Source organism: Botryllus schlosseri, chromosome 1 (assembly GCF_051294905.1).
Source record: "Botryllus schlosseri isolate E-star chromosome 1, Bs_hap1, whole genome shotgun sequence".
Lineage (NCBI taxonomy): Eukaryota > Metazoa > Chordata > Ascidiacea > Stolidobranchia > Styelidae > Botryllus > Botryllus schlosseri.
In genome coordinates, this window is record NC_137236.1 from 35248679 (window position 1) to 35276469 (window position 27791).

At 39.4% G+C, this 27791-nt stretch overlaps 1 protein-coding gene across 2 annotated transcripts; it reads left to right on the top strand.

The window, feature by feature from the left end:
• Window positions 1–4: 4 nt before the first annotated feature.
• LOC145435638 (syntaxin-binding protein 1-like) lies at window positions 5–27049 on the top strand. 2 transcript variants are annotated; one of them, XR_013913928.1, is made up of 16 exons: window positions 5–145; window positions 945–1026; window positions 2688–2843; window positions 4189–4292; window positions 4990–5138; window positions 7068–7128; window positions 7596–7750; window positions 9157–9264; window positions 10134–10266; window positions 15663–15882; window positions 17046–17158; window positions 19011–19195; window positions 20232–20389; window positions 25281–25426; window positions 25961–26076; window positions 26140–27049. XR_013913928.1 is itself a non-coding variant. In XM_080312937.1 (14 exons), exons 1-14 carry the CDS (start codon window positions 68–70, stop codon window positions 22447–22449), a joined length of 1791 nt encoding a protein of 596 aa, XP_080169063.1. In that variant the 5' UTR covers window positions 5–67; the 3' UTR covers window positions 22450–23764. The 2 variants fall into 2 exon arrangements, 1 of the variants encoding a protein (XP_080169063.1); XM_080312937.1 differs by lacking the exons at window positions 25281–25426; window positions 25961–26076; window positions 26140–27049 and adding an exon at window positions 22361–23764.
• The last annotated feature ends 742 nt before the right edge of the window (window positions 27050–27791 follow it).

Sequence of the window (27791 nt, forward strand, 5' to 3'; positions counted from 1 at the left end):
AATTATTCAGTGAAAAATCTGAAATTGAGGTAGGGCTATATTGGTTGGTAAATAATACTTCTTCAAGATGGCGTTGAAGGCGATGGTCAACGATCGTATCATGAAGGATATTATCATGAAAGTTTACAAGCCGAATGAGTGGAAGGTATTTGCTAGGCCTGGTTTGCTATAGTCATATTTGGTCATAACTTTAAACTTTTGTTTCCTTTTGGTGTTCTTAAAGGTTCCCTCCCCCATCTTGGTGTCGTTTGGTTACAAAGGCCACACACCCTTCCGTACCCTCCCCATACTACATTAGGACTGTACCTCCTTGGGATTTCATTTGTCATATAGTTTTTCACATCGTTTCTATTCCTTATCAAGCCCAACACCTACTCATATAAACAATGTTTTTTTTTTTGCCTAAAAGTATAATGACAATATGTTCTATATTATCTCTAAATGCAGATCGGTTTTCAACTGGAAGATTTCTGAATCTACGTTCATTGACTTGAATAATCCCAATATTACAGAAAGAATTTTCATACAGCTGCTATATTTGTCATCACAGATTAGTTTCAACTTGAATTTATGTCCGATTGACTTTGCAACATCCGAATTTTGGCATTCGCGTATCTTTGTGCACTTGATCAAGCTTGCATATTATTGTTATGTTACATTTATGACTCCCAGTTTTGTATTTTTATTGCGTGCTTAGTGCTTACATTGTGACGTAACACTTTACGATTGCTTGTCGTTTGAATCTCTCTTTCTGCATGATGCCATTTACTATTGATAATGGCACACAAGAAGTTGTTTGAGTCTCCATGATGATAATGCCAATTTGAAGTTGTGAAGGATATTTGACTTTGAAGTTTGTAATCATTTTGAAAATATTCAACCTCAACTGTATATTCCTGGTAAATTTTCTAGCAAAATGGTAATCGCATCAAATTTTTCGCCAGGTGTTGATCCTGGATAGGCTGAGTGTCCGAATTGTCTCGTCTTGCTGTAAGATGACAAATATCATGAACAAGGGCATCACATGTAAGTTGGAATATTCATGATTATGGCACTGTTGGTAGTGACAACCTTACGAAATCGCGTAGAATTTTGAACACGGCTCACAACTGGCTTTGAGAAACTGGAAGATATTATATGCATTCTGTGGCACTATACCGTAGTTGCTATTTTATTGCTGTGATAATATTACTAGCTGTCAAAACCTGTTATGTAGGCTATATTGAGATTATGTGTTTGATCATAATACCAGTTCATAGAGGGGTTTAAATTTTCGTAATAGTCTACCATCATGTATCAGTGAAATGATAGCTGCGAAAGTCCTGCCATGGACATTATCACTTCTTGTCTGAAACTAATCACACACAATTCAATTGTTTCTCAACTAAGGTATCTATGTGTTCAGTCCTTACCATGATTAGCAGTCAATTCTCAGCCTGAGATTGAGTTGTAACTCACAATAATCTGATAATTTCAGTAACCAGGCCTTGGTGTCAAACAACTAGTGTCCGGGAGTAATCAATATCATACATTCTAGGATTAGCCTTCTTCAAAATTGTGCGTGATGTCAACTTGTCATAATAATGTCAATTCGACTTTATTGACACCACAGGCCTAAACAATCAATTGAACATACATAGCTGTTGTACCATATGTGAATCAGTGAATAAACATTCATAGCTAATTTCATGGCAGTCCAAATCATAATGTCTGCTTTCAATGGCACTGAATTAATGCAATTATTTTGAATTTGTTGGGCATAAATTATTGCTAATTGGGGACCACAAGATATTGACCTAGGTGTTTTCAGTAGTAGCCCTACTTCACAAGAATGAATTGGAACAGGTTGGGTAATAATGAATGCATACCATCAATGAACTGCATACATTGCAATTGCAAGGCTGGCTGCAACAACAAGTCTTGTTGAAGCAGCAACTTGGCAAGCTCATATCAAACTGTACAATGAAATACGTCTTCCGTCATTGCTATGTTATTTCTCCTTCCTGAGTGTGGGATTATGATTCACTATTCTAATAGTTGATAGTATGAGGCACACGCTCCTGATCAATATTCTAGTCAAAGCTAAAAGTAGCACGATCTATTATATAACAAATCAGGGATTTCTGTTGGCCGTAACTTTGTGATTTGGTTGTCAGAGAATTGGCAAGTTATCACGAGTTTCTATTGATGCCGCCGAAGCCACTAATATATTTGAAAATGTCATCTGTCGTGTGTGTTGTGATTACAACGTGAACCTAACTTGAAATGGCAACTATAATAAATGATAAAGAATTGGTTACAATTTTATTCAAATCCAAAATTCTTCGACGGCGATAACTCCGCTTCCAGTGGTTGGAATTGAGCCAAATTTGGTGAACACCGTTTCTGTAGACACCCTTAACACTTTCATGGGGTGAACGGAAAATTTTGAAATTTTTGTTCATTTATTTTTATGTAATAAATAGAATCTTTGTACTCCTGTAGCAATGCGGCTGCTGGCTGGAATTGAACCAAATTTGGTGTGTAGGCTTAAATTAGGTAACCTAACAATTCTATCAAGTAGCCAGTACGATTTGAGAAAAAAAGTCATTTTTGAATGCCCCTAACGAACATAACAGTTTGTTGACTGCCAACATACTAGATTGGTTTGTTCAGGTCGGGTCGTGACATAACAAATATTTTCGCAGTGGTCGAGGATCTGAAGAAAAAGCGACAGCCGCTCCCGTCGCTAGAGGCTGTTTATTTCATCACGCCGACCGAGGACTCGGTGCATAAGATGATCAACGATTTTGAGGACGGAAAAGGACCGAGATATAAGGGGGCTCATATCTTCTTCACCGACAGTACGTTGAAAATCTGATTGAATATTCTGATGTGTGTTTTGGTCGGGGCTGTAACGGCCAGTCAGGGCTGTAACGGCCAGAGTCAATCAAAGTAGCTTATGTTCATTTTTTTCAAATTTTCATATTTTTACGGCTATGTTTAATCTTTATGTTTGTCACATTGTTCCAAAGTTAACCATTGCCAAGATATAATGCCCGAAAGAAAATGAAAACTTTACATAAATTTTCTCAAATTGCGTAAAATGGATATAGACTACTCTGATTTCTAGGGCCTTTTTTAATCCAAAAAACGGAAGATTTTGACCTGAAAATTTGAATTTTGACATATCTTGAGCCCTAAAAAGCTTGATTTTGACAAAATTTTGACCTTGTGTGCGTAAATTAGGTGTTTTCTTACATAATGTTATTATTGTAGGAGTACTACTTATCTTCATTTCTGGTTGGAGTTATCTGTCCTAACAAAGTAGTTTGGACTGAAAAACCTCTTGACTCGAAAACTAACAAATTTTTACAAAGAAAAACCCTATTTTTGCAAAATCTGGACCTACGAAGAACCCCAGTAGTTAGGCTACATCTCGCATTGACATGTTAGAGAAAAACCGGCCCATTGATTACGCAATTAAAAACATGGTAATAATCGAAGAAAAACAATCCCTGTTGCTAGATCTGATGTTTTGAATTTCGATAGGCCTAGTCATTACTTATCTTTTTGCTTATAGCTGACACATTCTAGCTCTTAGTTGGAGATCCCCATGATTCATTTGTTGGTAATATGTATCAACTACTGCCAGATAATGTTTGCCGAGATCGCGACCTTGATCAAGAGGGGATCAATTCATCTTGTATCGATAGCTGGAACGTTCCGTGCAAGTGCAAGTGAACTATGAAAATGCAATCATGCTGACGAAGAATCTATTTAACTCTTGCTGGCACTTGGCTCCAAAATTAATCACAGCGTATTGATTTGTGAATAGTGCCGTAAGGGTAGTCATGTTCTTGTGAATTTGGCATCTTTGAATGGGTCGAATTTCCAGTATAAGAATGGGGGAATTGTCAAGAATAGGGACTGTTTAAACCAGTGATGCGTGTCTCGGTAATTGGCTATAGCACCCAACACAGTGACCTTGGATATGTAGGCTATAAAGTATAAGCCAATCCACAAGACATCGTGCAAAGCGCAAAGAAATTTTTCGTGAATTTTAGCAAATATTTCACACATATTAAAAGATTGTTTCGGTTCATTCGTGATCCAAATTTATACCCCTACTTTAAGAACCCCTATGTCACAAACTACAAAACAGTTTTGGTTTCTAATCTTACCGACGATAACTCTCGATTATAACAGCTTGCGGAGAAAGCCTCTTCAAGGAGATATGTCAATCGAGGATCTCAAAGTTTACCCGTTCCATCGTCGAGATCAATATCGCGTTTCTTCCGTACGAATCACAGGTAGGAGTGTAGCTCTGTGACTATTTAATAGTATGGCGTGTTGGTGTTGTTAGGAGGCCTACAAGAGTTCATAGAGTAGAGAATGGTAGTTAGTTAAAATTTGAAAGATGTATCTTTGTGGTGAACGAGAAATGACTGATGACGCCTCAAATAGCTACAATCTCCGAAAATATATGGAGTTAACGTGACACAGGGCCTAGTTCACGTGGCTCGTATGAGAATTTCACTGGTTAAAGCCAAGATTCCCAATCGTTTTCACACCGTGGGCCCCTTTGAAAATTTTGGAATATCAAAGACCCCCCTGTTTTTTCGAGTGTCGGCTTTCCTGGTTTTATTGACTCGTTAGTCAGAAATGTTGAACATAGAACACATTGGGGCTCACAAATTCCTTTCCCATGTAGTGTAGTTATGTAAATCGTAACTTTAACCCTAATTCCGTCTCTGTTGCTGATTTAGCCATTCCGGAATAGTGATATTAAAATCTAGAAAGGCAAAAACAAAGAAAGTAAACTCAAGATCAAGAAGTAGCCTATTGTTGTAAGCAACTAACACAATTTTAATCTAATTCTTTTGTCATAGTGGATGTCTACTCTACTATAACATGCCCCACCTGCAGCGGTAGGGTGATGCAAACTTGTCATGAAGCTGCCTATACTTTCCGTATTACATCTGGCGCTGTCAACGTCTCGCTGTTCAGGTGTACACGTTGGACTGCCCGGACTCTTTTGAGTACACCTTCAGCCCCAATCATCAGGAGCGTAGGAACAAGGGCCTAGAGCGTATCGGGGAGCAATTGGCGACGCTCTGCGCCATCCTGGGAGAGTATCCAGCTATCAGATTCAAAAGGTAAGGCTGTCTTTGCTCAGATTTGTACAAACTATAAATCTAGCCTGTTCCCAGTTAAGTAACTGCTGGTTTTTTAGTAGTTCTGGTTCTGGTTGCGTATGTTGAAAAGTAAGCAGTCCTAGTTTTGGTTGCGAGTTTTGATATGTGGGTAGTTTCAGTTCTAGTTCTAGTTGCGAGTTTTGAAAAGTGAGTATTTCTAGTTCTAATTACTAGGTCGATTTTTTTGACCTAAAAACGAAAGATTTTGACCTAAAAATTCTAAATTTTGACATATTTTCACCTAAAAAAACTGAATTTTGACCAAATTTTGACCTCGCGTATGCAAATTAGGTGTTTTCGCACATTATGTTAAAATTGCACTACTTACCTTCATTTCTGGTGGGAACTGTCTGCCCTTACAAAGTAGTTTGACCTGAAAAAACGTTTTTGGCGCAAAAACTGACAAATTTTTACGTGAAAAATATAGTATTTTAACGAAATCCAGCCCTGTGAACTATTCCTGTAGTTACATCACGTATTAAGGTACCGTAAACCGGGGTAACTTTGGACAATTTTCAACAATTTTGCTCTGTTTCTTGGAAATGCTAAGGTGTAGGGGAGGCAAGTTTTGTGGTTTTTTTGGGTCATGGAACAAAGATTAGAATTAACCAATCCAAAATCTTCATGGTCATAAATAAGTACCTTATTTTTGTAAATTGTCCATGCATGTGGGGTAACTTTGGACAGTCTAGTTTGTTGTATGCCTTTACACCGTGTTTATGAAACCTCCTATATGAGGCTTATTTGGTAAGAGTTGATGAGAGCAGTGGCTAAAACTGAAACAAAATAGTATATGACTGGCCTATTGCATGATTTTTACCTAATCCCCCCCGCCCCCCCCCAAAAAAAATAAAATTAGGTAGTTTATGAAGACTTTAATGCCCCTTGATTCATCTGTTATCTCAATTTTCCTCCATGCCGTCACCAATTGGGATAACATATGGTGATAAGGGGTATCCCACTGGCAGTGTCAGCAATCGACAGCAAACATTAAGCATGTTACCATGATTTATTGCCGATTTCAAATATTTTACTGTAGGCCTACTTTAAAAGATGCACTTTCCATTTCTTATGTCCTCTGATGGATATTTTGTCGTAATTTACCATAGGCTATCCCATATTCAGCAGCCGCATCTTTAAGAGTACGGTATGTGATAAGTTTTTGAAGTAGCTTACACCCAATAACAATCTCTCAGCTCATTGCCTACCCATTTTTTTCATGTTTTGGCAAACTCTTAATTTATTAACCTCCTCATTCCATTTTAAAAAGATATCAGGCCGGTCATAAGGAATATAGTTGACGATACACTTTGACACAGATGAAACAGCCACTTTACAGAGCTCTAAATATCACATTTTTCACTGTCCCAAGTTACCCCGTTTTGATAAAATTTGACAGGGTAACTTTGAACATCACAATTTCTTGTATTGATCTAAGGGTGAGCCCAGTGAGATTTTTACCATGGATTAAGACTTAGAGGTATCTGCTGCCAAGTTTTTAATCTATGTATCACATGCCATCTATGTTTGGTTGTAAGAAGTTTGATGGCCATCAATTTTGTTGAAATTGACCCCTGCCATTAATTTATCTATGTTGGGTCAAGTTTATCTGGTAGTGAAATGCATCCACCTTTTAGACAACTTGTGGTACTGTTGCCTCATGAAAAAGAATTGGACATCCAGCGGCAACCCTTTTCCAACAATAACCATTTAAATCTTTTACTTCTTCGTGTCCAAAGTTACCCCGGTATACGGAAATTATTATTTAAAAATTCATTGCTCATATCGTAGAGGATGAAAACCGCGGTTTCTATGAAATAATTGTCTTTTGTGGTGGTAATCATGTTGTTAAATGTCGGCATTCAATATCTTTTGTCATATTTCTTACAGCGAAGACCAAAACTGTCTTCTCCTGGCTCAGTTTCTGCAGAGCAAGTTGGACTCTTTCAAGGTAGGTCGTAAGTCAATCTCTCTTATATAGTTTTGACTCGAGTCAAGCCGAGTCATTTTCAATTCACCGCCGAGTCAAGTCCGAGTCCAAGTCATTGTGTTGAATGTATGGTTTTGAGTTCATTCTGGCTCGACCCACTTTTTTGACTCTACTCAAGTGACATACAATGGCTCGCATTCATAATATAGTAATTCTCCTCAGTCTTAACAGTTTCTGGCCCTATTTTCCAAGTATCAGGACTAATAGACGAAATATGAATAACGTGGTGACTTTACTATCCTTCGAAATTACAATGAAATATCTGTCTTGGCCGTCCTAGTATCGAGTCATATGACTTGGTTCGAATCGTGCATAATGACTCGAGTCAATACAAAAATTGACTCGGGTCAAGTCTATTCACCAAAAAATTACGACTCAAGTCATTACAACCAAGTCATTATGTAAAATTTGACTCTATTTTACCCCAGGCTGACAACCCGACCATGGGAGACGGCCCGGACAAGTCCCGATCTCAATTGATACTGATCGGCCGGGGCTTCGACCCGGTTTCGGCGCTGGTCCACGAGCTGACCTACCAAGCTATGGTGTATGACTTGTTGCCAGTCGAAAACGATGTTTACAAGTATGTGTAATAATCAGCAGTGTTACAACTAATTCCATTACTTCCTATTCAAATACAAGTAGAAGTGATAATTTCCTAGCTATGCCAAAATTGTTTTGAGTCCAAGAGATCTCAAGCGTACTCCAGTTAAAGTGGTTTCAAAAGTTACCAGTGAATTTGGTAGTAGATATGTAATAACTAGGGCGATTATTTCTTGACATTGCTAAAGATACGATTGTTGATATACAATGTTCTTTCCAATTCCCTGCTAGTTGCTGACGATTACCCCTGACGAGTGTCAGCCGAAAATGTTCGGGTTCATTTCAATATGAAGTTACTATCCAATTGTATATTGAAGTTCTGTACCTCCAAGTACCTGCAAATCGTTGGCGTCGTAGGTTGCACTGCCGGTTAGGGGTAGGCCTACCAAATTTTTTTTTACCCAAAATCCGAAGATTTTGATCTAAAAAATCCAAATTCTGACATTTTTTGACAACTTGATTTTGACCAAATTTTGACCTAACGTATGCAAATTAGGTGATTTCCCACATAATGTTAGAATTGTAGTACATATATTCATTTCTGGTTGGAACCGTCTGGTATTACGAAGTACTTCGGCCTGAAGAAACTTTTTTGCCTCAAACTGACAAATTTTTACGTAAAGAAGCTTTATTTTAACAAAATCTGGCCCTATGAAGAATTCCAGATACATCACGTATTATCGTAGAAATAATTAAAATCTGTTGCAGTCCAACGAAAGATACTTTCCTACATTCTCGTGTAGGGAGTGTGTGTCCTTAATAAGTAGCTTGCCAAAAATGGATAAAGAACGTTCAACAGCAGCAGTTGTTGGCTGACAACACTGAAGTTGTGCGTGCACTGCTGGTGACAAAACTTGTTGCTTCATTCTGGCGATGTTGTCTACATCACAATTTTTCATCATGCGCTTCTTGATATAAGAATCATGCAATGCCCACGCAATCTTGCTTCAGTTGGGACATCGGTACGTTGAGCACAACACCATGTCAACCCATTTGTTTCATTTGAATGTTTATGATTCACAATGAGCAGACAATTAGCCGTCTACAACGGTAGGCCTATAAAGTAGGCTACAAGCTGTAAAATGTCAAATGATAAGTTCCCCGACAGTGCAAAATTGATTTTTAGGTCGAAATCTTCATTTTTTTCGGTAAAAAAAATCGCCCTAGTACTCAGTAGGCTACTTCTTAGTTTACAAAATGAAAAGTTTGAAGAAGCTAGTATGTTTGCTTCAAAAACTGGTAAATATACTTGAGTAAGTGGTGCAAGCAGTCAAATCCTATTTGAGTAATCCGAAGAAGTAGAGGTGCTCTTTTATTGACACACTCTGCTCCCTGTGCACAGTGTGCAGGTTATAATTTTTGTTTACTATTAATGTAACTTAACAGGTATGACAATCAGCAACAAGCCGGAGGCCCGGAAAAGCAAGTTCTTCTGGACGAAGACGACGACCTGTGGGTGTCTCTCCGCCATCAGCACATCGCAGTGGTTTCCAAGTACGACAAGTTGAATTCGTATACCTACCTCGCCCAGGGTTGTAACCAAGTCACAAGGCTCCGAGTCGCAAGTCAATCTCACTTTTCTAGTTTTGACTCGAGTCAAGTCGAGTCATTTTTTGTTCACCACCGAGTTAAGTCCGAGTCCAAGTCAGCGAGCAGAGGGCCGAGTCCAAGTCATGGTGTTGACTGCTCAGTAGGGCTCTTCAAAAATGACTTTTTTTCTCAAATCGTACTGGCTACTTGATAAAATTGTTAGGTTACCTAGGTTAAGCCTACACACTAAATTTGTTTCGCTCGGTTTCCAGTTAAAGTCTTGTTAACCCACTTTTTTTATAACTCCGATTGGTGATATCGAATATTTCGCATTTATAGCATACTAATTTTCCTCATTTTCAGCGGTATCTGGTCGCATTTTCAAGTGCCAGTACCAATAGACGAAATCCCAATAGTGTGGTTACTTTACTATTCTTCGAAATTACAATGAAATGTTGGTATTGACCGTCTGAGTCTCGAGTCACATGACTTGGTTCGAGTCATGCGCAATGACTCGAGTCCAAGTCGAGTCGAGTCATTTCCGTATTTTGACGAAATGACTCGAGTCAAGTCGAGTCATCAGAAAATTGCGACTCGAGTCGAGTCATGACTTGAGTCATTACAACCCTGGCCACGGGCAACGCTTCTTGTGGATAAGAAAGTACACCAGACCTTGAGATCTCGTGTCTTTTTTTCGAATCGGTACAAAATCAGTTTCCGCATGATTCACGGCACGCTTGAAGAATCTGTTTTTTTTTTGTGGAGATTCCTTCAATTTATTTATTTTTTCCTAAATTTTTAATTTAATTTCTTTACGTTTGATTTTATTTCAGGACCGTTACCGCGAAACTGAAGGATTTCGCGACGGAGAAACGCGTCAAAACTGAAAACGAGACCAAGACCACAATGCGCGACCTGTCGAATATGCTTAAAAAAATGCCGCAATACCAGAAAGAGTTGAACAAGGTACGCGTCATACCAAACAGAGGTCTTCTAAATGGTCCGTTGGTACTCGAGAGAAGTAGAATTTCCACTCAATTACGAGTAGAATAACGATTTCGAAGGCATACATCGAAACTTCTACAACAGGGCCGGCCAACCTTTTCAGCCAAAGGGCCACATTCGATTGACGAAATATTGCGCGGGCCACTCACCGCGCGAAGTGCGAAATTTTTTTGAAATTCATAGGTCAATAATATTGTCACTTGACTATATTGCGACCCTGTCGTATATCGCTGGGCTAAGTTTGCGAGGAATGGGCTATTCGGCGCATGGACATATCGGTATCGAAAGCTGCGACCAACATGCGTCAATCTTTCCGTCCCTAGGTTCCATAGTCAACGATCTTACTGCGAGCGCAAACGCAGGTCGCATATGTTGAACGACACTTTGTCCCGTAATCGCGAATATAGTTAAACTCAATCTGATACATCAGGCGTTCTTCCATTTTCACAAAAAGGGCAACAATATTAAAAACAAGGAATCGAGTGACAACATGTTGCGCTAAGCTTGCAGAAAATTTTTACTTTTCATAAATCCATCGCAAATTATTCTGCTTTATTGTAGTGTACGAAGATATATCAATATGTGACTGGCTGATGGATCTGTCAATGCGTCGGAAGTGATATATTAGTCATCACATCTCAAGTGTTGCGGCCAAACTAATCACAATTTCACAATCTGTGCAATCCATTTTTGATATTAGAAATTTCCGAAATTACCTCGCGGGCCACTCAAAACCCTCTCGCGGGCCACATGTGGCCCGCGGGCCACGGGTTGGCCGGCCCTGTTCTACAAGTTTAAATAGAAAACGAAGGCATGGAAAGAATTCGGGCACTTCTATATACGCCCCAGATCGGAACAGTGTCCCCCATGACACCGGTAAGTGTTTCCCGTGAACACGATAAAATTTTACAAACGTCAAAATAAATTGTTTTTTGCCTTTGGAGAGACTGATAGGGGTAGGGAGATATTAGGGTTGGATGTGGGTTGGGGTTAGGGTAGCCCAAGATTACGGTTGGGGGAGGGGGATGTTAGGGTTGGAGGAGAGAGGGATATTAGGGTTGGAGGGGGGTTAGGGTCAAAGTTGAGGTTAGGGTATCTCAACATTAGAGTTATGGGATATTAGGGTTGGGGAAGGGGGGTATTAGGGTTGGAGGAGAGAGGGATATTAGGGTAGGGGAAGGGGGATATTAGGGTTAGGGGAGGGGGATATTAGAGTTAGTGGTCAGTTAGGGTGTCCCAAGATCAGGTTAGGGGTGATGAGGGACACGATATCCAACCCTAATATCCCCCTTCCCCAACCCTAATCTTGGGATACCCTAACCTCAACTTTGACCCTAACCCGCATCCAACTCTAATATCCATCTCTCCAAAGGCAAAAAACAATTTATTTTGACGTTTATAAACTTTTATTGTGTTCATGGGAAACACATGTTGGTGTCATGGAAAGCACTGTTTCGATCTAGAGCAGAGGTCTCAAACACGCGGCCCGACGCCATTTTAGATTTTTATTACGTTGACAATGTATAGGCCTAAGTGTCACATATATCTTTTCGGGTTATAAAGTGAAAATTCCCTCTTAAATTGCACCGAAAAACAGAAACTATTCATCAAACTTCACCATCACATCAATTGCAAACGCTACCATGCAGTGGAAGATTCACTATTTCGCCCCATTTCCAATTCATGATGACAAAACCTGACCCTTGAACGATTCGTGACTGAAATTTGTGAGTTGGACTTGGACGCGACCTTTCTTAGAATTACTCAGACTCGGGCTAACTCGATGGCAAAATGAAAATGACTCGAGTGGACTCGAAGTGACTCGGAATGCCGTGAATTTGTTAGAACAATGGGCGCAACAAACTAATCGCGTATTAGGGGAATAGTAATAGATCAGAAAGTCGCAGCTTGGTATTTCGCGAACTAAGCAAGTAGTTTTGGTAACCATTGGCAATCTGACAGTTACATTTTTGGTCGCTAAATGATGTTATTAAGGGCACTTACAAGTACCGAGTACCGTAGTTGTACGCTCCAACGATGTAACAACAATGGCCCGTTCGGCGTCCCGACATTTCAATCACTAGGACACATTCATTAATATATTTATATTATATTTTTATTTGTTTCTGCTCCTATATTTGAAGATATTTTGCCATGAGATTATTAGCCTACTTATCAGAAGTATACCGGAATCCTGGATTGGAATTACAATGCCCAACCTAAAAATGTTTTGATATCAAATCAGTCTCTATTATCAATCTGTTAAATTCAAAATATTCATAGTAGCTGCAAAATTATAACCCGATAGCTTTTATGATGGCATCATACATTTGTCCGCCCATATTGTGGCTATATCTTATAATTAATATATATCAAGTACAACAACAATTCTATTCAAATAGTTATAAATGTGATGATTCTTTTCGTGCCACGCCTGAATTTATACAAGAGTAAATCACATTTGACGATACTGTCAGTCTTTTGGATCGGCTCACTTTCAATAAAACAATTCATTCCCGCCAAATAAGGCCTACTTGGAAATACATAGAATATCCCTATAAATGCTGCGGCCCGCGTCGTCGTCAAAACTGGAAAACTGGCCCACGAGCACATTTTAGTTTGAGACCTCTGATCTAGAGCGTATATCGAACAAGCGCCACAATTCGAATATACCGTTTCAAACCGTAGACTGGCTTGGTAGAAAGTCAAACATGGCTACCTTCCAAATTTCAAGATCTTTTTCACTGATACATAATAGGTAATGACACTGCTAGTAGGTGCCAACGATAGATTCGGTCGCCCGGCTACAGGGATCATTCCGCATGGTTGTAATGACAGTTTCACTTGTGAAACTTATCCCAAACTACCTTTTACCTTACAAAATTAGTAAAATGAACTGGTAATGGAAGTGATGTTTTTATTTTTCGCATTTGATTCGTATGATTATGTGGCTGTAGTTGTTGTGTTGGTTTATATCTGCGAATGTTATTGGTTCACGAAACCATGTCTCGAAATTTTACTGGTCTCCAAGCTAAAACACATTCCGAGCCCCAGTGTTTTATAGTACATATATAGTGATTTAATATCAAAGTTAATTTAATTCTGTAACACCACCGAAAATTGGAATTAACACTGATGATTTCTTGTTTGGCGTTTCCAGATATCAGTGTGTCTATCACATCACGGCCCACTCCGTTTGTTTTGATGCTGTAAGGTTATTTCAACGGCAGCTAGGTCTAATATTAACCAGGCTAACCTCCTCACCTTCGTTTGTTTCGTTGATTTTATTTTGCGTGGATCTGTTGCCAATTCATTTTAGTTTTATTGCGTTGTGTTCAATCGATGCAGGGCAGTGTTGGGATCAAGTCACAACCTTCAAGTCACAACTCGCCTCGAGTCAATCCAGATTTTGACTCGATTCAAGTCGAGTCACTCGATTTTTGAAGGTGACTCGAGTCGAGTCAAGTCACTAGTCAAGTCATATTCATTGCATCATTTTGCTAGCTGTTGGAAATACAGATTGAGACCCCATTTATTCTGAATCGAGTCGAATATAGAGTTGAATATACATGCAACGAGACATTGTGTCGATCACACAACTGCTAACTACGCAAGTAATGGTATAGCCCTAGTCTGTAATTATCAGCCAAAATACAGGACCTCAGAAAGCTGAAAAAATGCTATGATGCAATACACTACCCACTTACGTATACATGATATACAATTTAAGCCTGTCGATGCGTAATATAAGCGTGTGAACGATGTTATTCCGATTTTAATCATACTCGAGGGTTGGTTATATGAGCACTAGGGGTATTCAAAAAACACTTTTTTCCTCAAATCGTACAGGCTACTTGATAAAATTGTTAGGTTACCTAATTTAAGCCTACACACCAAATTTGGCACAATTCGAACCAGTAGCCGCATTGCTACAGGGGAGGAGATTTTCGATTTATTATATCGGAGTTATTGCCGTCAAAAAATTTGAATTTGAATAAAATGGTATTTACGGTGAGCGCCACTATAATGAATAATTAAAGAATTGGTCACCGTAAACACTATTTTATTCATAATCCAAATTTTTCGACGGCAATAACTCCGCTTCCGCTGATCGGAATTGAACCAAATTTGGTGAAAATCGTTACTATAGACAACCAAACACTTTCATAGGGTGAACAGAAAATTTTCAAATTTTTTGTTATTCATTTTTATATAATAAATAGAAAATTTCTTCTGTAGCAATGCGGCTACTGGCTGGAATTGTGCCAAATTCGGTGTGTAGGCTTAAATTAGGTAACCAAATTTTTGAATACCCCTAATGAGCACTTTATAGAAGAGAGATCAATAACTGTAATACTAGATTACGACAACGTAAGATGTAAGCTCCGATCACTGCGTTTGTGGTTTAACTTGATATATATAACAACGGAGGCTAGTTACTACGCACACAATCATTGAGTGATTGGATGCGCTCACGGGTCACACCAGCGTACCGTTAACAATCAGGACTTATAAGAGATACAGCGATTTGGTTGACACTGATCCCCTGACGACTTGAAATTGACTCGTAAATTTTACTTCGAGTCACGAATCAATCCGTGTTTCTGAAGCGTCAAATCGAGTCATTTTTGCAAAGTGACTCGAGTCACCCCAACGCTGGTGCAGGGTGATTGAAATTTGCTCACAAAGGGGGTCAAGTCAGGGCTGTAATGACTTGAGTCATGACTCGACCCGAGTCATGATTTTCTGATGATTCGACTTGGCGCGAGTCATTTTCGTAAATTACGAAAATGGCTCGACTCGAGTCAATCTGTGTATTGACTCGACTTGGACTCGAGTCATTTCGTATGACTCGAACCAAGTCATATGACAGGAGACTCAGACGGCCAAGACCGTCATTTCATTGTCATTTCGAAGAATAGTAAAGTAACCACACTATTGGGATTTCATCTATTGGTAGTGGTACTTGGAAATGCGACCAAAACTGCTAAAAGTGAGGAAAATTTGTATATTATAATTGCGAACCATTTGATCGCACCAAACAGACTTGTAAAAAGTGAGTTTAACAAGACTTTAACTGGAAACTGAACACTTGAGCAGTCAACACAATGACTCGGACTCAGATTCGAGTCATAATAACTCGGACTCAACCCTCTGCTCGCTGACTTGGACTCGGACTTGACTTGGTGTTGAATTGAAAATGACTCGACTTGACTCGAGTCAAAACTAGAAAAATGAGATTGACTTGTGACTCGGAGCCTCGTGACTGGGTTACAACCCTTGGTCGTGCGCATCCTAACACAGGTTTTAAGAGCCCCTGCTTTAGAATAATCTATAATTCTAATCGAATTCTGCAGTACTCGACGCACCTCCACCTTGCCGAGGACTGCATGAAGCAGTACAGCGACAAGGTGGACAAGCTGTGCAAGGTGGAGCAGGACCTGGCCATGGGCACCGACGTCGAGGGCAACAAGGTCAAGGAGCCCATGAAGAACATCGTGCCCATACTGCTGGACCAGGACGTTTCCGCCAACGACAAGATCAGAATCATACTGCTTTACATCATTTTGAAAGGAGGTAAGTGGAATACGGAAGCGTGTTGTGTAATGCAAGTGTGTGGATTTGTATTGATCGAAAGGAAAGAAAAGCTTGTTATGTATTTTTGTCCTTGATGTTTTGCAGCATGCACATGATCTGTGCATAATAGGGTTTTTTTTCTTAAGATTTCACTGGCTATGTGGTACAATTGTTCGGTTGGCTAAAACAACACTGCACACCAAATTTGGCTCAATTCCGAGCAGTAGAAGCGAGGTTCTTGCAGTAGAAAGTTCTGAGTTTATTATATAAATAATAAAATTTCAAATTTTTCTGTCCACCCCATAAAATTGGCAAGCTGTCAGTAAAGATATTGTACACCGAAATCGGCTCAATTCCAACCATTAGAAGCGAAGGTATTGCAGTAGAAAAATGTCTCGTTCCATGATTTTATAATGAATAATCAAACACTTAACCACCGTAAATGGTATTTTATTGGAATTCGAATTTTTCTACTGCAATAATTTCGCTTCTAGTGGTCGGAATTGAGCCAAATTTGGTATGCATCATCTCTACTGGCAGCATAACAATTTTATGGGGTCAGCAGAAAATTTTATTTTTTGAAATTTATTTTTATATAATAAAGTCTAAACTTTCTGCAGCAAGAACCCCGCTTCTACTGGTTGGAATTGAACCAAATTTGGTGTGCAGCGTGGTTTTAGCCAAAATAATAATTTTATCACGTAGCCAGTGAAATTTGAAAGAAAAAATTGATTTTGAACAGCCTAACCGGATATGCACGCCATGAGTCCGGGATGTGCATGTGCCGCAGGACAAGGGAGGTGCAGATATAGCCTTGCAAGGCTTTCTAAGTCTGGCACGACCCCGCCGTGCTATCCCGGAAATGCTGAGCGCCAAACGGGGAAGTCATGGATACCGGTGCCACTAATCGGGTCTTTGGTCTGACCCGGCCGGGGAGTGAACCCACTACCTACAGATCAAGAAGACTGACGCTGTCTTGTCGGTCACAAGCTTATTTCGGGTGTTAATTGGGCGACTGGCCTGAAATTTTTAATCTGGCTGTCCATTTTGGTTAGATTTCCATTTTGAGCACTATACACAATAATTTTACTAGTTACCGTATGTTTGACGCCCCTGATGTAATGTGTCGTCGTGTTTTGACGCCAGCGTTTCGATTCGCGCAGGGATTCCAGACGAGAGCCTGGAGAAGCTGTTGAACCACGCGAAAATCACGGGCTCCGACGTGGATTCCATTCGCAACATGCAATATCTGCCCGTGACAATCAGCAATAACGAGGTATGACCGTCAACCTCTCTCTCTCTCTCTATCATTTTCTCTTTCCCTGTATCTCAGCCGGTGTCTGCAAACTATCTGAACCTTGCCATGAAATATGATCGAATTTCAATTCTCTCTAGAAAACTGTCGCAGAATTGGAAGTAGTACAGAAACATAACTGCTTCATCACTGACCACTAGGGCTGTTAAAAAAACTTTTCCTTCGGATTTCACTGGCTACTTGATAAAATTGTTAGGTTGGTTAAAAAAAACGCTGCACACCGACTTTGGCTTCGTTCCAACCAGTGGAAGGGAGATTTGTGTGGTAGAAAGTTTTATCATTATTATCATTAAAATTTATCATTAAAAAATAAAAATGCAAAAGTTTTCAGCCGACAGCAGAAAAATTTGGATTTGAATAAAATAGTATTGACGGTGACTGATTACTTATTATAAAATCATGGAATTAGAAATTTTTCTACTGCAATAACTTTGCTTCTAGTAGTTGGAATGGAGCCAAAGTTGGTGTGCAGTGTTTTTTTAACCAACCTAACAATTTTATCAAGTAGCCAGTGAAATCTGAAGGAAAAGTTTTTTTTAACAGCCCTACTGAATACTGACCATTCTATCATTTTTTTCCAGATTCAGGGGAGTCACCGATTAAACTATATTAGGTTGCCAAAAAATAACGCTGCACACCAAATTTTGCTCAATTCCAACTGGTGTGAACCAACGGTCGTTTGAAAATTTTGAATTTACTAATAATAACTTGAAAAAATAATTCAAATTTCACTGTCAACTCCATGAAATAGTTGCGTTGTCTAAAAGAACGTTGCTTGACAATTTTTGCTCACTTCCAACCGGTAGAAACGAAGCTATTATATTCACAAAAATAACATAGACGGTGGGTAATCCCTGAATTATTAGCGAAAAACTCAAATAACTTTGCTTTTACGGTTTGGAATTGCGTCAAATTTGTTATGCATCGTTTTCGTAGATAAAATAACAATTTTTTTTTATATTTAATTCAAAATTTTCACATCTACCAGTTTGAGTCGAATTTGGTGGGCACCGTTTTAGGAAACCCATTAATTTAATCAGTGAATCCCTGGAATCTGTAGAAAAAGCTATTTTTAGCAACCCTAATGTACAACCAGAGGTAGGCTGGTCAGTAATTTAGCAGTTCGAGTCAGACTACTCACTGAAGGTTTCACATCTGTTAGCAATTTTCATTTTATCAGCTGTAAACAAGTCACAATGTTCCTAGTCACAAGTCAATCTCACTATTATAGTTTTGACTTGAGTCAAGTCGAGTCATTTTCAATTCGCCATCGAGTCGAGCCCGAGTCCAAGTCATTGCGATGACTGCTCAGTTTTGAGTAAAAGCCTTGTTAAAACCACTTTTTATTTAGTGATATCGAATTGTTCGCATATAAAATATACTGATTTCCCCACTTTTAGCAGTTTTAGGTCACATTTTCAAGTACCAGTAACAATAGGCAAAATACCAGCAGTGTGGTTACTTTACTATTCTTCGAAACTGCTATGAAATGTCGGTCTTGGCCGTCTGAGACTCGAGTCCTATGCAGATTGACTCGAGTCTAGTCATTTCCGTATTTTGTGAAAATGACTCGAGTCATTACAACCCTGTGAAATACCAATTATGTGGTGGCTTTACTATTCTTCGAAGTCACACTGAAATGTTTGTCTTGGCCGTCATAGTCTCGAGTCAATGAATTGATTTGAGTCATTACAAAAATCGAGTTGAGTCCTTAAAATTACAACCCTGGTCGAAGACGTCACATAAAACTTTCAAAAGCTCAACAGCTTTCATCTGAATTAAACTTCTAATCCGTGCACCTCTAATCTCGCAGGGTCGCAAGAAACCCACGGCCAAAATCGAACGGCGCAAGCACGAGGCCCAGTACCAGCTGTCGCGTTGGACGCCGTGGGTGAAAGACGTCATGGAGCAGGCCGTCGAGGACAAGCTGGACCAGAAGGTGTTCCCGTTCTTGTCCGGACGCAGCAATGCCGGGGCTAGCGGCGGCGGGGTGAAAAGGCGAGTGTGCGCTCGTGGAAATTGAAATTGTTTTGCGTTGTCTCGGTTTTTTTTTGCGATTTCAGCGTGAAAAAATGACAAGCACTATAACATTCAAAAAATAATGTAATGAGTGGAGATTTTTTTACCTAAAAAACGCAAGATTTTGACCTAAAAAATCAAAATTTTGACATTGTTTTCACTTTCAAAATCTTATTTTGACTAAATTGGACCTAATGTATGCAAATTAGGTGTTTTCCCGTATAATGTTAGATTTACACTAACCTTCTCCATTTCTGGTTGGAACTGTCTGTTCTTGCAAAGTAGTTTGGCCTGAAAAAAACGTTATTGCCTCTAAAACCAACATGAAAGAAACTTAATTTTGACGAAATCTGGCCTTATGACGAATTCCCGTACTTACATTACTCATTATGTACAACGACAGATACTTTTCCACAATCTCGCTTAGAAAGCGTTTGTCCCTATAAGTATATTGCCAGGAATGGAGAAAGAACGTTCAACAGCAGCAGTTGTTGGCTGACAACACTGAAGTTGTGCGTACACTGCTGGTGACACACCGTGTCGCTTCATTCTGGCAATGTTGTCTACATCACAATTTTTCATCATTCGCTTCTTGATATAAGAACCACGCAATGCCCACGCAGTCTTGCTTCAGTTGGGATATTGCGGTACGTTGAGCATAACACCATGTCAACCCGTTCGTTTCATTTGAACGTTCGTGATTCACAATGTGCAGACAATGGGCCGTCTACAACGGTAGGCCAATAAAGTAGGCTACAAGCTGTAAAATGTCAAATGATAAGTTCACCGACAGTGCAAAATCTAACATACAAATGCAGGCTGCATAAAAGTTTTAACTTTGTAAACAATTAATTTTGACATTTTTTGACCCCAACGCTACAATTTTGACCTAATTTTGACTTTTTTTGACATAATGAATCTCTTTCGTAGCTATAGAAATTCAATGTACAATTGAATAATCTATTCGTATTGAATGAAACCAAAAAATAATTTCATGTTGAAATTTCTTAAACAGCGCGCGGTACCACTGGCACGACCGCCCCACAGAGTACAAGTCCGGCCCGCGTCTCATCATCTTCATGATCGGCGGGGTCACCTGCAGCGAGATGAGAAGCGCCTATGAGGTCACAAACCAGCTGCGCAGCGGCGGGGACAAATGGGAAGTGCTCATCGGTGAGTCGTCGTGTGATGATACGTGTGGTAGTGTTTTGCGATGATGATTTAGTCAGCACCCCGGTAGTGTTTTTCTAACAGAATCCCATATTTCGAAATGACACAAGAATGGTATGGGACCTAAATTTTTAATATGCAATTGAATAATATATTCATATTGAAATAAACCCACGTATTTTCGGCCGAGACTCGTCAGAGGTAATAGTCAGCAATTAGTTAAGAACTGGAATGAACTTCATTTTGTCAAAAATTAGTTAAAAAAATTGTAGGATCCAATGAAAGCTAAAAAACGTGGACCTTGAGTCCGAATTTCAGAAAGATTGCTTCTTACATCTTGAAGTTATGGGTGAATGAGAAATATTCTATAACAAGGGGTAAATTAGATCCTTGAACGCATCGTTAATCCAAATCCATGCCCATCTCTGACACTTGGTATTGGCTGCGATATTGCTGTTTGACTCTTTCTTGCTACGTAGTAGGTTTGCCTGTCTAGATCATAAGTCTTTCAGGATTCTGCGGTACCAGTACTTGGCGATGATGCATTTGTTACAAATTTAATGGCTCTCTCGCAATGGATAGCAATTGGCCACTCTTTCGCACACTCTTTCTATGCAAATAAAAGAAACGAAATTTCTTCTGGAACATGCATGAATAGTGTAATTGCCGATGCGTCAAAAGAGGTGCTCGAACTATTTAGCATTGCTGCACAAGTAGAAGTTCTTCCATACTGGTAAAAAGTAGCTCGTAGACACCCGATCGCGAAAAGGCACACATTGATGTCACTTTTGTATGCTGGCTAAAATCGTAGCACCTTTTTTTTCAGTACCGCCATTCCAGTATTGTTCGTGAAACATGTTCTAGATATTTCATCGATTGCACCTTGATCTAATATTGTAAGTTTGGTGCTTGGAAAGCCTACCCTGTCTCAATCAGCTAACGTCCCTAATTCCCCTGTTCGATTCACCAAGCAATACCAGACTTGTGCAAACTACTGGATTTTCAAAATGCCCAACCAAAACTATCAATTGTTTAAAAGACGCAACTAACTAAAATACAGCTAGTAACTGATAATATGAATTGCTGATTACGCATAAGAAATGTCGGGGATAAGTCGGCATTTCAAAAGGACAGGGTTCTGACCGCCAAACACCCCCCCCCCCTCTTGGCTACGCCACTGTTAGTAGTGAACTACTGATGACTCTGAGCTAGCAATGGCTACAAGAACGTCGCCCTACAAAACACCGGTATCATGATTCATACCAAACGACGACTCTTGCTCTCTAGTTGTTGGTCACTAAATTCCTTTTGAAATGCGCACTAGAACTAGAACTACTCACTTTTCAAATCAGCAACTAGCATTATTTAGAACTAGTCAAAAATTCAGTAGTTAGTTGATAGTGAACTATCTTCTTGCATCCTGATTTTAAATCACAAGACTGATAGTTGGAATGCCTACCCTGTCCCAGTTGGCTAACTTACCAAGCAAGACAGATGCACCTAAATCCTACGCACCGTGTGACACAAGTACTTACCCTCGCTAACCACATACTCTTTCTTTCATCACAATCCGCCGCTGGGATATCTGGTACGTTGCTGTGTGGCATTGTGATGTCATTCGTTACTTTCCGTATACTCTCACCCTCACGTGCATGTCACACCGGTTTTATATTCACGGCGTGTGCAATTTTTCGCCTTTTTTGATATTTTATTTATGTGTGCGCTTCTGCATGCGATATTTTTGCATGTCGTCTCTCACACGGGATATTCTGCACCTGCTCATGCAATCGTACTGTATTTAATTACATGACGGTCGTTCTTTTAAAATTGTGGGTCTAAATTTGTGTTCTGGATTATTAACATATGCAATATCGCATACTTGACGGTCGTTGTCGGTATTTTGGTCACATATGTAATATCACATACTTAACGTTCGTTGTCTGTATTTGGTGACATATATATCTCCGAATGCAGGCTCGAGCCACATCGTGAACCCATACAACTTCCTCGAAGACCTGCGCCTGTTGACTAGAGCCGTGCGGTACCATGTTCTCGATTCATAGGCAGAAGAGAAAGGGACTGTTCAGTATTTCGTGACGATATACAGCGTTTAACATGCTCAGGATGGTAGTCAGCGTGATTTGTTAATAACTACTCCGTTTGATGTCGATGTGATGTATGTAGTTACACAGAAGATTATACAGACAGTTTACACAGTGTTGATTATGTTATTTTTGTGTATCTCTGTAAGCAACATACTGAGTATACTGATTTGTGAGCTGTTGGTGAGTCAATAATTCGAATCCGACTACAGTAATGATTGTAATGGTTCGATTTGAGTTGTGTGAAATGATTTTTTTGGAGTAACGGAAATACCAGGAGTAATATTTGATTACTTGGCTCGTGAGAATTCAAATGCACTGATTGTAATTTATAATGTCCGCTGTGAATGTAGCAGAATAAAATATGGAAAATAAGTGTATATTTCCATTTTCCATGTAACCCGTCCTTTTCACGACTTTGGGGAGTCCTAAGAAGCTAAGTTTTTTTCTGTAGCCTATCTGTTTCTTGATACGCCATTATTTTGGCGATTTATCAATCTTCTCGATAACTGCAACAGATTGGACCGGCATTCTAAGTTTGCTTCAGCATCCTTATAAATAATTCATAACCATACATCCACTGATTTCAAAATTATGTCAGCATTCCGTTGCAAACATTCCATTATCCAGTAATCCAATAATAATAGCTCGAAACTGTGGTGAAACCAACTAATCTTATGAAAACTGTTTAGCAAGCACCCATTCAAGGAACAAATAAAAGAGTTTGAATAATAATTTAAACTCTGATGCCACAAATTCATTCAATGGTTTCGTGAAATTCAATACCATTTCAAATTCCAAATCACAATCCCCGTTGTATCAAGAATGGCAGACATAATTGTTTGTGATCATCCATGAACGTTTATTTACATTAACGTCGAATGCGTCTATTGTAGTACTAAATGGTATCATGTATTAGAACAGCTATCTTGTTGAAGTCGTGTATTATATCTAAATATATAATTACTTAGCTACTCTTTCTCGTCTGTTCGTCCCTATGTTTTGCACGCTTGTCTTAATGTTCTTCTGTATGCTCTCTTCATCCCGCTGATTGATCGATAAAAAGGAAATATTCATGTGATAATAACGTACTTCCATGAAAAGACACTGCATGCAGTTAATGCCCAGGTTTTACAGATCTTTGAAGCTCGGAACTCTGTTATAGGTACCGCATTTCATGGCTGTACATTGTACAAGTTTTGCTATTTTCACGGTGAAGTTGTTTGTAGCAGTACAATTATCAAATAATGTGTAAAATATATTGACGTATCGTGTAGATTTGAAGTTATTTCTCTGGCACTTGATGTCAGCTTATCGGCATATGTTGTTACTTGTATCTGTTCGAAGTTGAGACGAGTAGTAGAGGTTCCATCATGAGAAGGATAAAATAGATTGACTGGCGACAGGTTGTGAAGTAATTTCTACAGGATGTTCACAGATTTAACAGAGTTTCAGGATAGTTGGTTGACCAGGTTTGAGACAGAAAGGTAACTGCGATGTCACTGTGTTCCAGACTCAGAAATTCAGAAGAATAGAGACAGAATGTTTGTCAGCCGTGTAAATCAACAACATAGATAGTAAAAATGCAATTGAGTGAAATGTGACATATAAAAAATGGTTATAAGTGAAAAGTGATATACAAATATGCAAGATATAGAGACTGAGATATAACAAACTAGTTAAAACGGAGCCACTCAGATAAGTCACATATGCGTATTCGACCCGCCGCCTACGACCACAATACAAGAACTCGGTATGGTACTTTTATATCTTAGTAAGTATTCCGCAACTAAACTTGTGTTGGCCTTTGACATTCCCGAGTCGCACACAATCTCAGAGTCTAACATGCAAATCACCAATATTCCTGGAAAATCTTACTTGTCTTATGTCAGCTTGCTTTGCACGCATAGTACGGCTTTCCATTTGTATTCACTTCCCACCTAACGTGCGCAAGGCGACTTTTGTCATTGCTTTTCTTGTCTTTTCACGCCAACAACCATATCCTTCAAATGCTTTTGTGGGAGGGGAAAATGTAAATGTCCACCAAGAAAATATCTGTATTTTGTTTTTGCCTGGTCCGTTAATTTCCACTTATTGCTCCTACTATTATGTTAGTCATGACTATGTCCGTAAGGACGCTTTTCTGGTCAATTTGTAGTGTCGAATGCCTAGCCCGTTCGTGTATCGAATTTCTTCGTGCTTATATTCTTTGCCTGATGTGATTTGTGTTGGATTATTGGTCTTTAGTGTGCTATGAACTGGTCTATCTCGAAACTGACTGCTAGATGTAAAGGTCTGGGCTTACTAAACTGTACTTATTAGTATTTATCATGTCCCCTTACCATATGGAGGCCTATATTCTCGTTGTCTCCTATTAAAATCGAAGTGATGAAGGACACCATGCCCTATCTATGGAGCAATCGATCAGAACGCCCCGTTGACTCGAGTCAAGTTAAAAATTGATTGTTGATATCACGAATTGCTTTTTTGTCCATAATCATAATACTAGGGTTCAAGTGTTCTAAAAATAAGTCTATTTGTCTAGCAATCCACCATTTATAGTTAGAAAACTTTTATGTTGGAAGAAGTCTAGGTACCACCGAACAAATTACTGCGAAGAGAATTGAGAAGAAACCACCTGCGGGCCGTACCATATACCGTAATCTATAAACAGAGGTTTTGTCAGCCAAATTGCTGATTGACCGTTCCTTGAACACACGAATTCACTGGTCCATAGACAGACAAATAACTTTTCTCAATTCTATTTGTATAATCTTCCTTCGGCGAATTAGGATCGACTCACATCGCAAGGCCGGCGGATTTCCTCTGCGATCTTCAGAATCTGTCGTCCGAAGCGGACGGCTCCGATTGACAATTAGCCCCACTGAAAGAAGGTATCCTGCGAAGAAGCTTGCGAAGACTATCGAAAAAGAAGAACGTAAGAGATATTAATGATAATATGGATGGTATATGGAAGATCCTAATTGCGGGATTGGTTATTCTCAGAAGTTGTCATAATCAGTGTCCCTGGTGCTGCTCGGGTAGAAGTCGAATTAACACCGTGAATTTCTATTGTATTAAAATTAGACGTAGCAATTTCCAAGACCTGTTAAAACTATTTCAACTGGCAGTCTGGAAAGTACTTAACTAAGCCGTTTGGAAATGTAGATTTGGGAGTGAGGTTCACATACTTCTAGCAGAACTGAGGCAAAACTACTAATGACCCCGCATATGGATTCAATCCTCGGAAATTTATTCAGTTACCGTGGCACGGGGGCTATTTCGTGCATTTCTTACGACAATTTTACTCGTAAAGTGTTGCAGACTTATCCCAATACTGCTTATTTTTATAATCCAAAAATTTAAGTAGTGATTTTCAAGTAGCAGTGAAACGGGTTGAAAAATAATTCTAATTGATCAGAAATAGCGCTAGAATACAATTGCCGTCAGTTAATCAAACACGTTTTTCCAGAAACCTCCAGCCACCGAGATGGAAAATGTCAGCGGTTCTAACAACAAGCAGGTCCCACTGCCGGCAGTGACAACACACGCCTCGCCAAGTGATATTGACCTGCAGTTTGAGAATGGGTAAGTTCCGCCTTTCCAGAGAAGAACTATCCACAATGTAACTGTCGATCCGACTGTCTGCAGCTCACAATCTTCTGGACAGGAAAACCCAGCTTTCAGTGACTGAACCGCGGCGCACCACCGCGTTTTCTACGACCTAACCTTGACAAGCGTGATCAAACGAAAGGATTCTTTTACTTCATATGTTCAATCTAACTATGCGCACCAGAGCAATGTACTGACTTCACGTTATCGTTTAGTTTCTGTAGATTACAAGCTCATATACTTTAGTAGTCGTGTCTTTTCTGAGCTTTCTTGATTTAAGAGAGGAATTTCATTCCATTTTCGCCGTCTATAGAAAGTGACAAGTATGTAAATATCTATATATTCGTTATATGTGGCCTGCCTTGAATGTTTTTATGTTGTGTGAGCAATCGAACTGCATTGCACACCCAATACACTACCGTGGGTATTTACAAGTCCTGGTGCTCCTTAATGCTTGTAAATCGGCGCTGACTTTTGATGATGACTTCAATATCAGGTAGCCTATTCCCAAATATAATTTAAGCTTTCCAATACTATTTCTAGTTTAAAATCTTATTAACTTCGAATGCTAACTATTCTAGCTTACTCCTATTGCGACGCGTATTCTAGAGCGTGATTTTTTCTCCATGATTTCAATGTCGATTACAAAAATCGAATATGCTTTTACACCCGAAAAAGATGCTTAAAATGGAGGAATTCAGCTACTTATCGTCTGTATGATAATTCCTGGACCTTATGATGTGCGATCTCGAAATAGCTACATCTTTGTTGGCAATCGACTATGCTGGCCACTTATGGCGATATCCCCGAGTCACGAAACTGATATTTTGTGATATATCGATGTGAGTTTCAACGTATTTGATTAGAATCTATTGCAAATATTCAGAGTGTTTATCTTAGTGCAATTTAATTCTTTACTAACCAAGAATATAAAGAATATCAAATTGTAGTGCACTGCTTCTTCTAAAAACTCATTATAGCAGCGGCACATCCACTGTTAGCTGGGTAATGGGCATGTGAGGTTTGATGTTCTTTTTGCGGAACCTAAATTGGTGAGGAGAAATGATGTGGTGGTGAACATCTTGACGAGGAATAAGAGTAGGCGAAAAAAAAACGTTTTTTCGAATGCAATGCACGTCAGAATAGATATGGGTCGGTAGTTGGTGACGGTAGCTTCGCGTGACAGTCAAACCATTCACAATTACGGGGGTGTATATTGACTAGTATTGTTAATGAGGTAGTATTTTTATGCACACCAAATGTCTAGTACTGATTACTGAGTATAGGCCTACGGTTTATTAGGGTTGCAGCTATCCCGCTGTGATCACTCGTCCATGATATTTCCCTATGTCTCGGATAAGAAACTACTTCTTGTGATGACTCGAGACTCTCGAGTCGAGAGTCGAGACTAGTATCGTATAAAAGTGTATGTAACACGTGTTAGGAGGAACATTAAGATGAGACTCTATACCCAACTACTACATAACGTTTATATAAACCGATTGCATTGAGCATATATCTGTTACGAAGAACTTCACCCAAGGCAACAGCTTCTCGAGATGAGTATACAATAGCCGATCACCAAGAGGAATCGTTAGCCACACTAAAACTAGAACTAAAAAAAAACGCCATAACTGACGCAAAATCTGCAGTTCGGATGTTCGGGCTGGTCTTCCGGGAGTAGGACTGGA

What these genes read in the sequence shown, in the direction of transcription:
- LOC145435638 (XM_080312937.1), top strand. Translation starts at nt 68, where the DNA reads ATGGCGTTGAAGGCGATGGTCAACGATCGTATCATGAAGGATATTATC. An exon ending in TTCTTCCGTACGAATCACAG is followed by an intron (nt 4,293 to 4,989) that starts GTAGGAGTGTAG and finishes CTCGCTGTTCAG; the next exon opens with GTGTACACGTTGGACTGCCC. An exon ending in AGCGGCGGCGGGGTGAAAAG is followed by an intron (nt 19,196 to 20,231) that starts GCGAGTGTGCGC and finishes TTTCTTAAACAG; the next exon opens with CGCGCGGTACCACTGGCACG.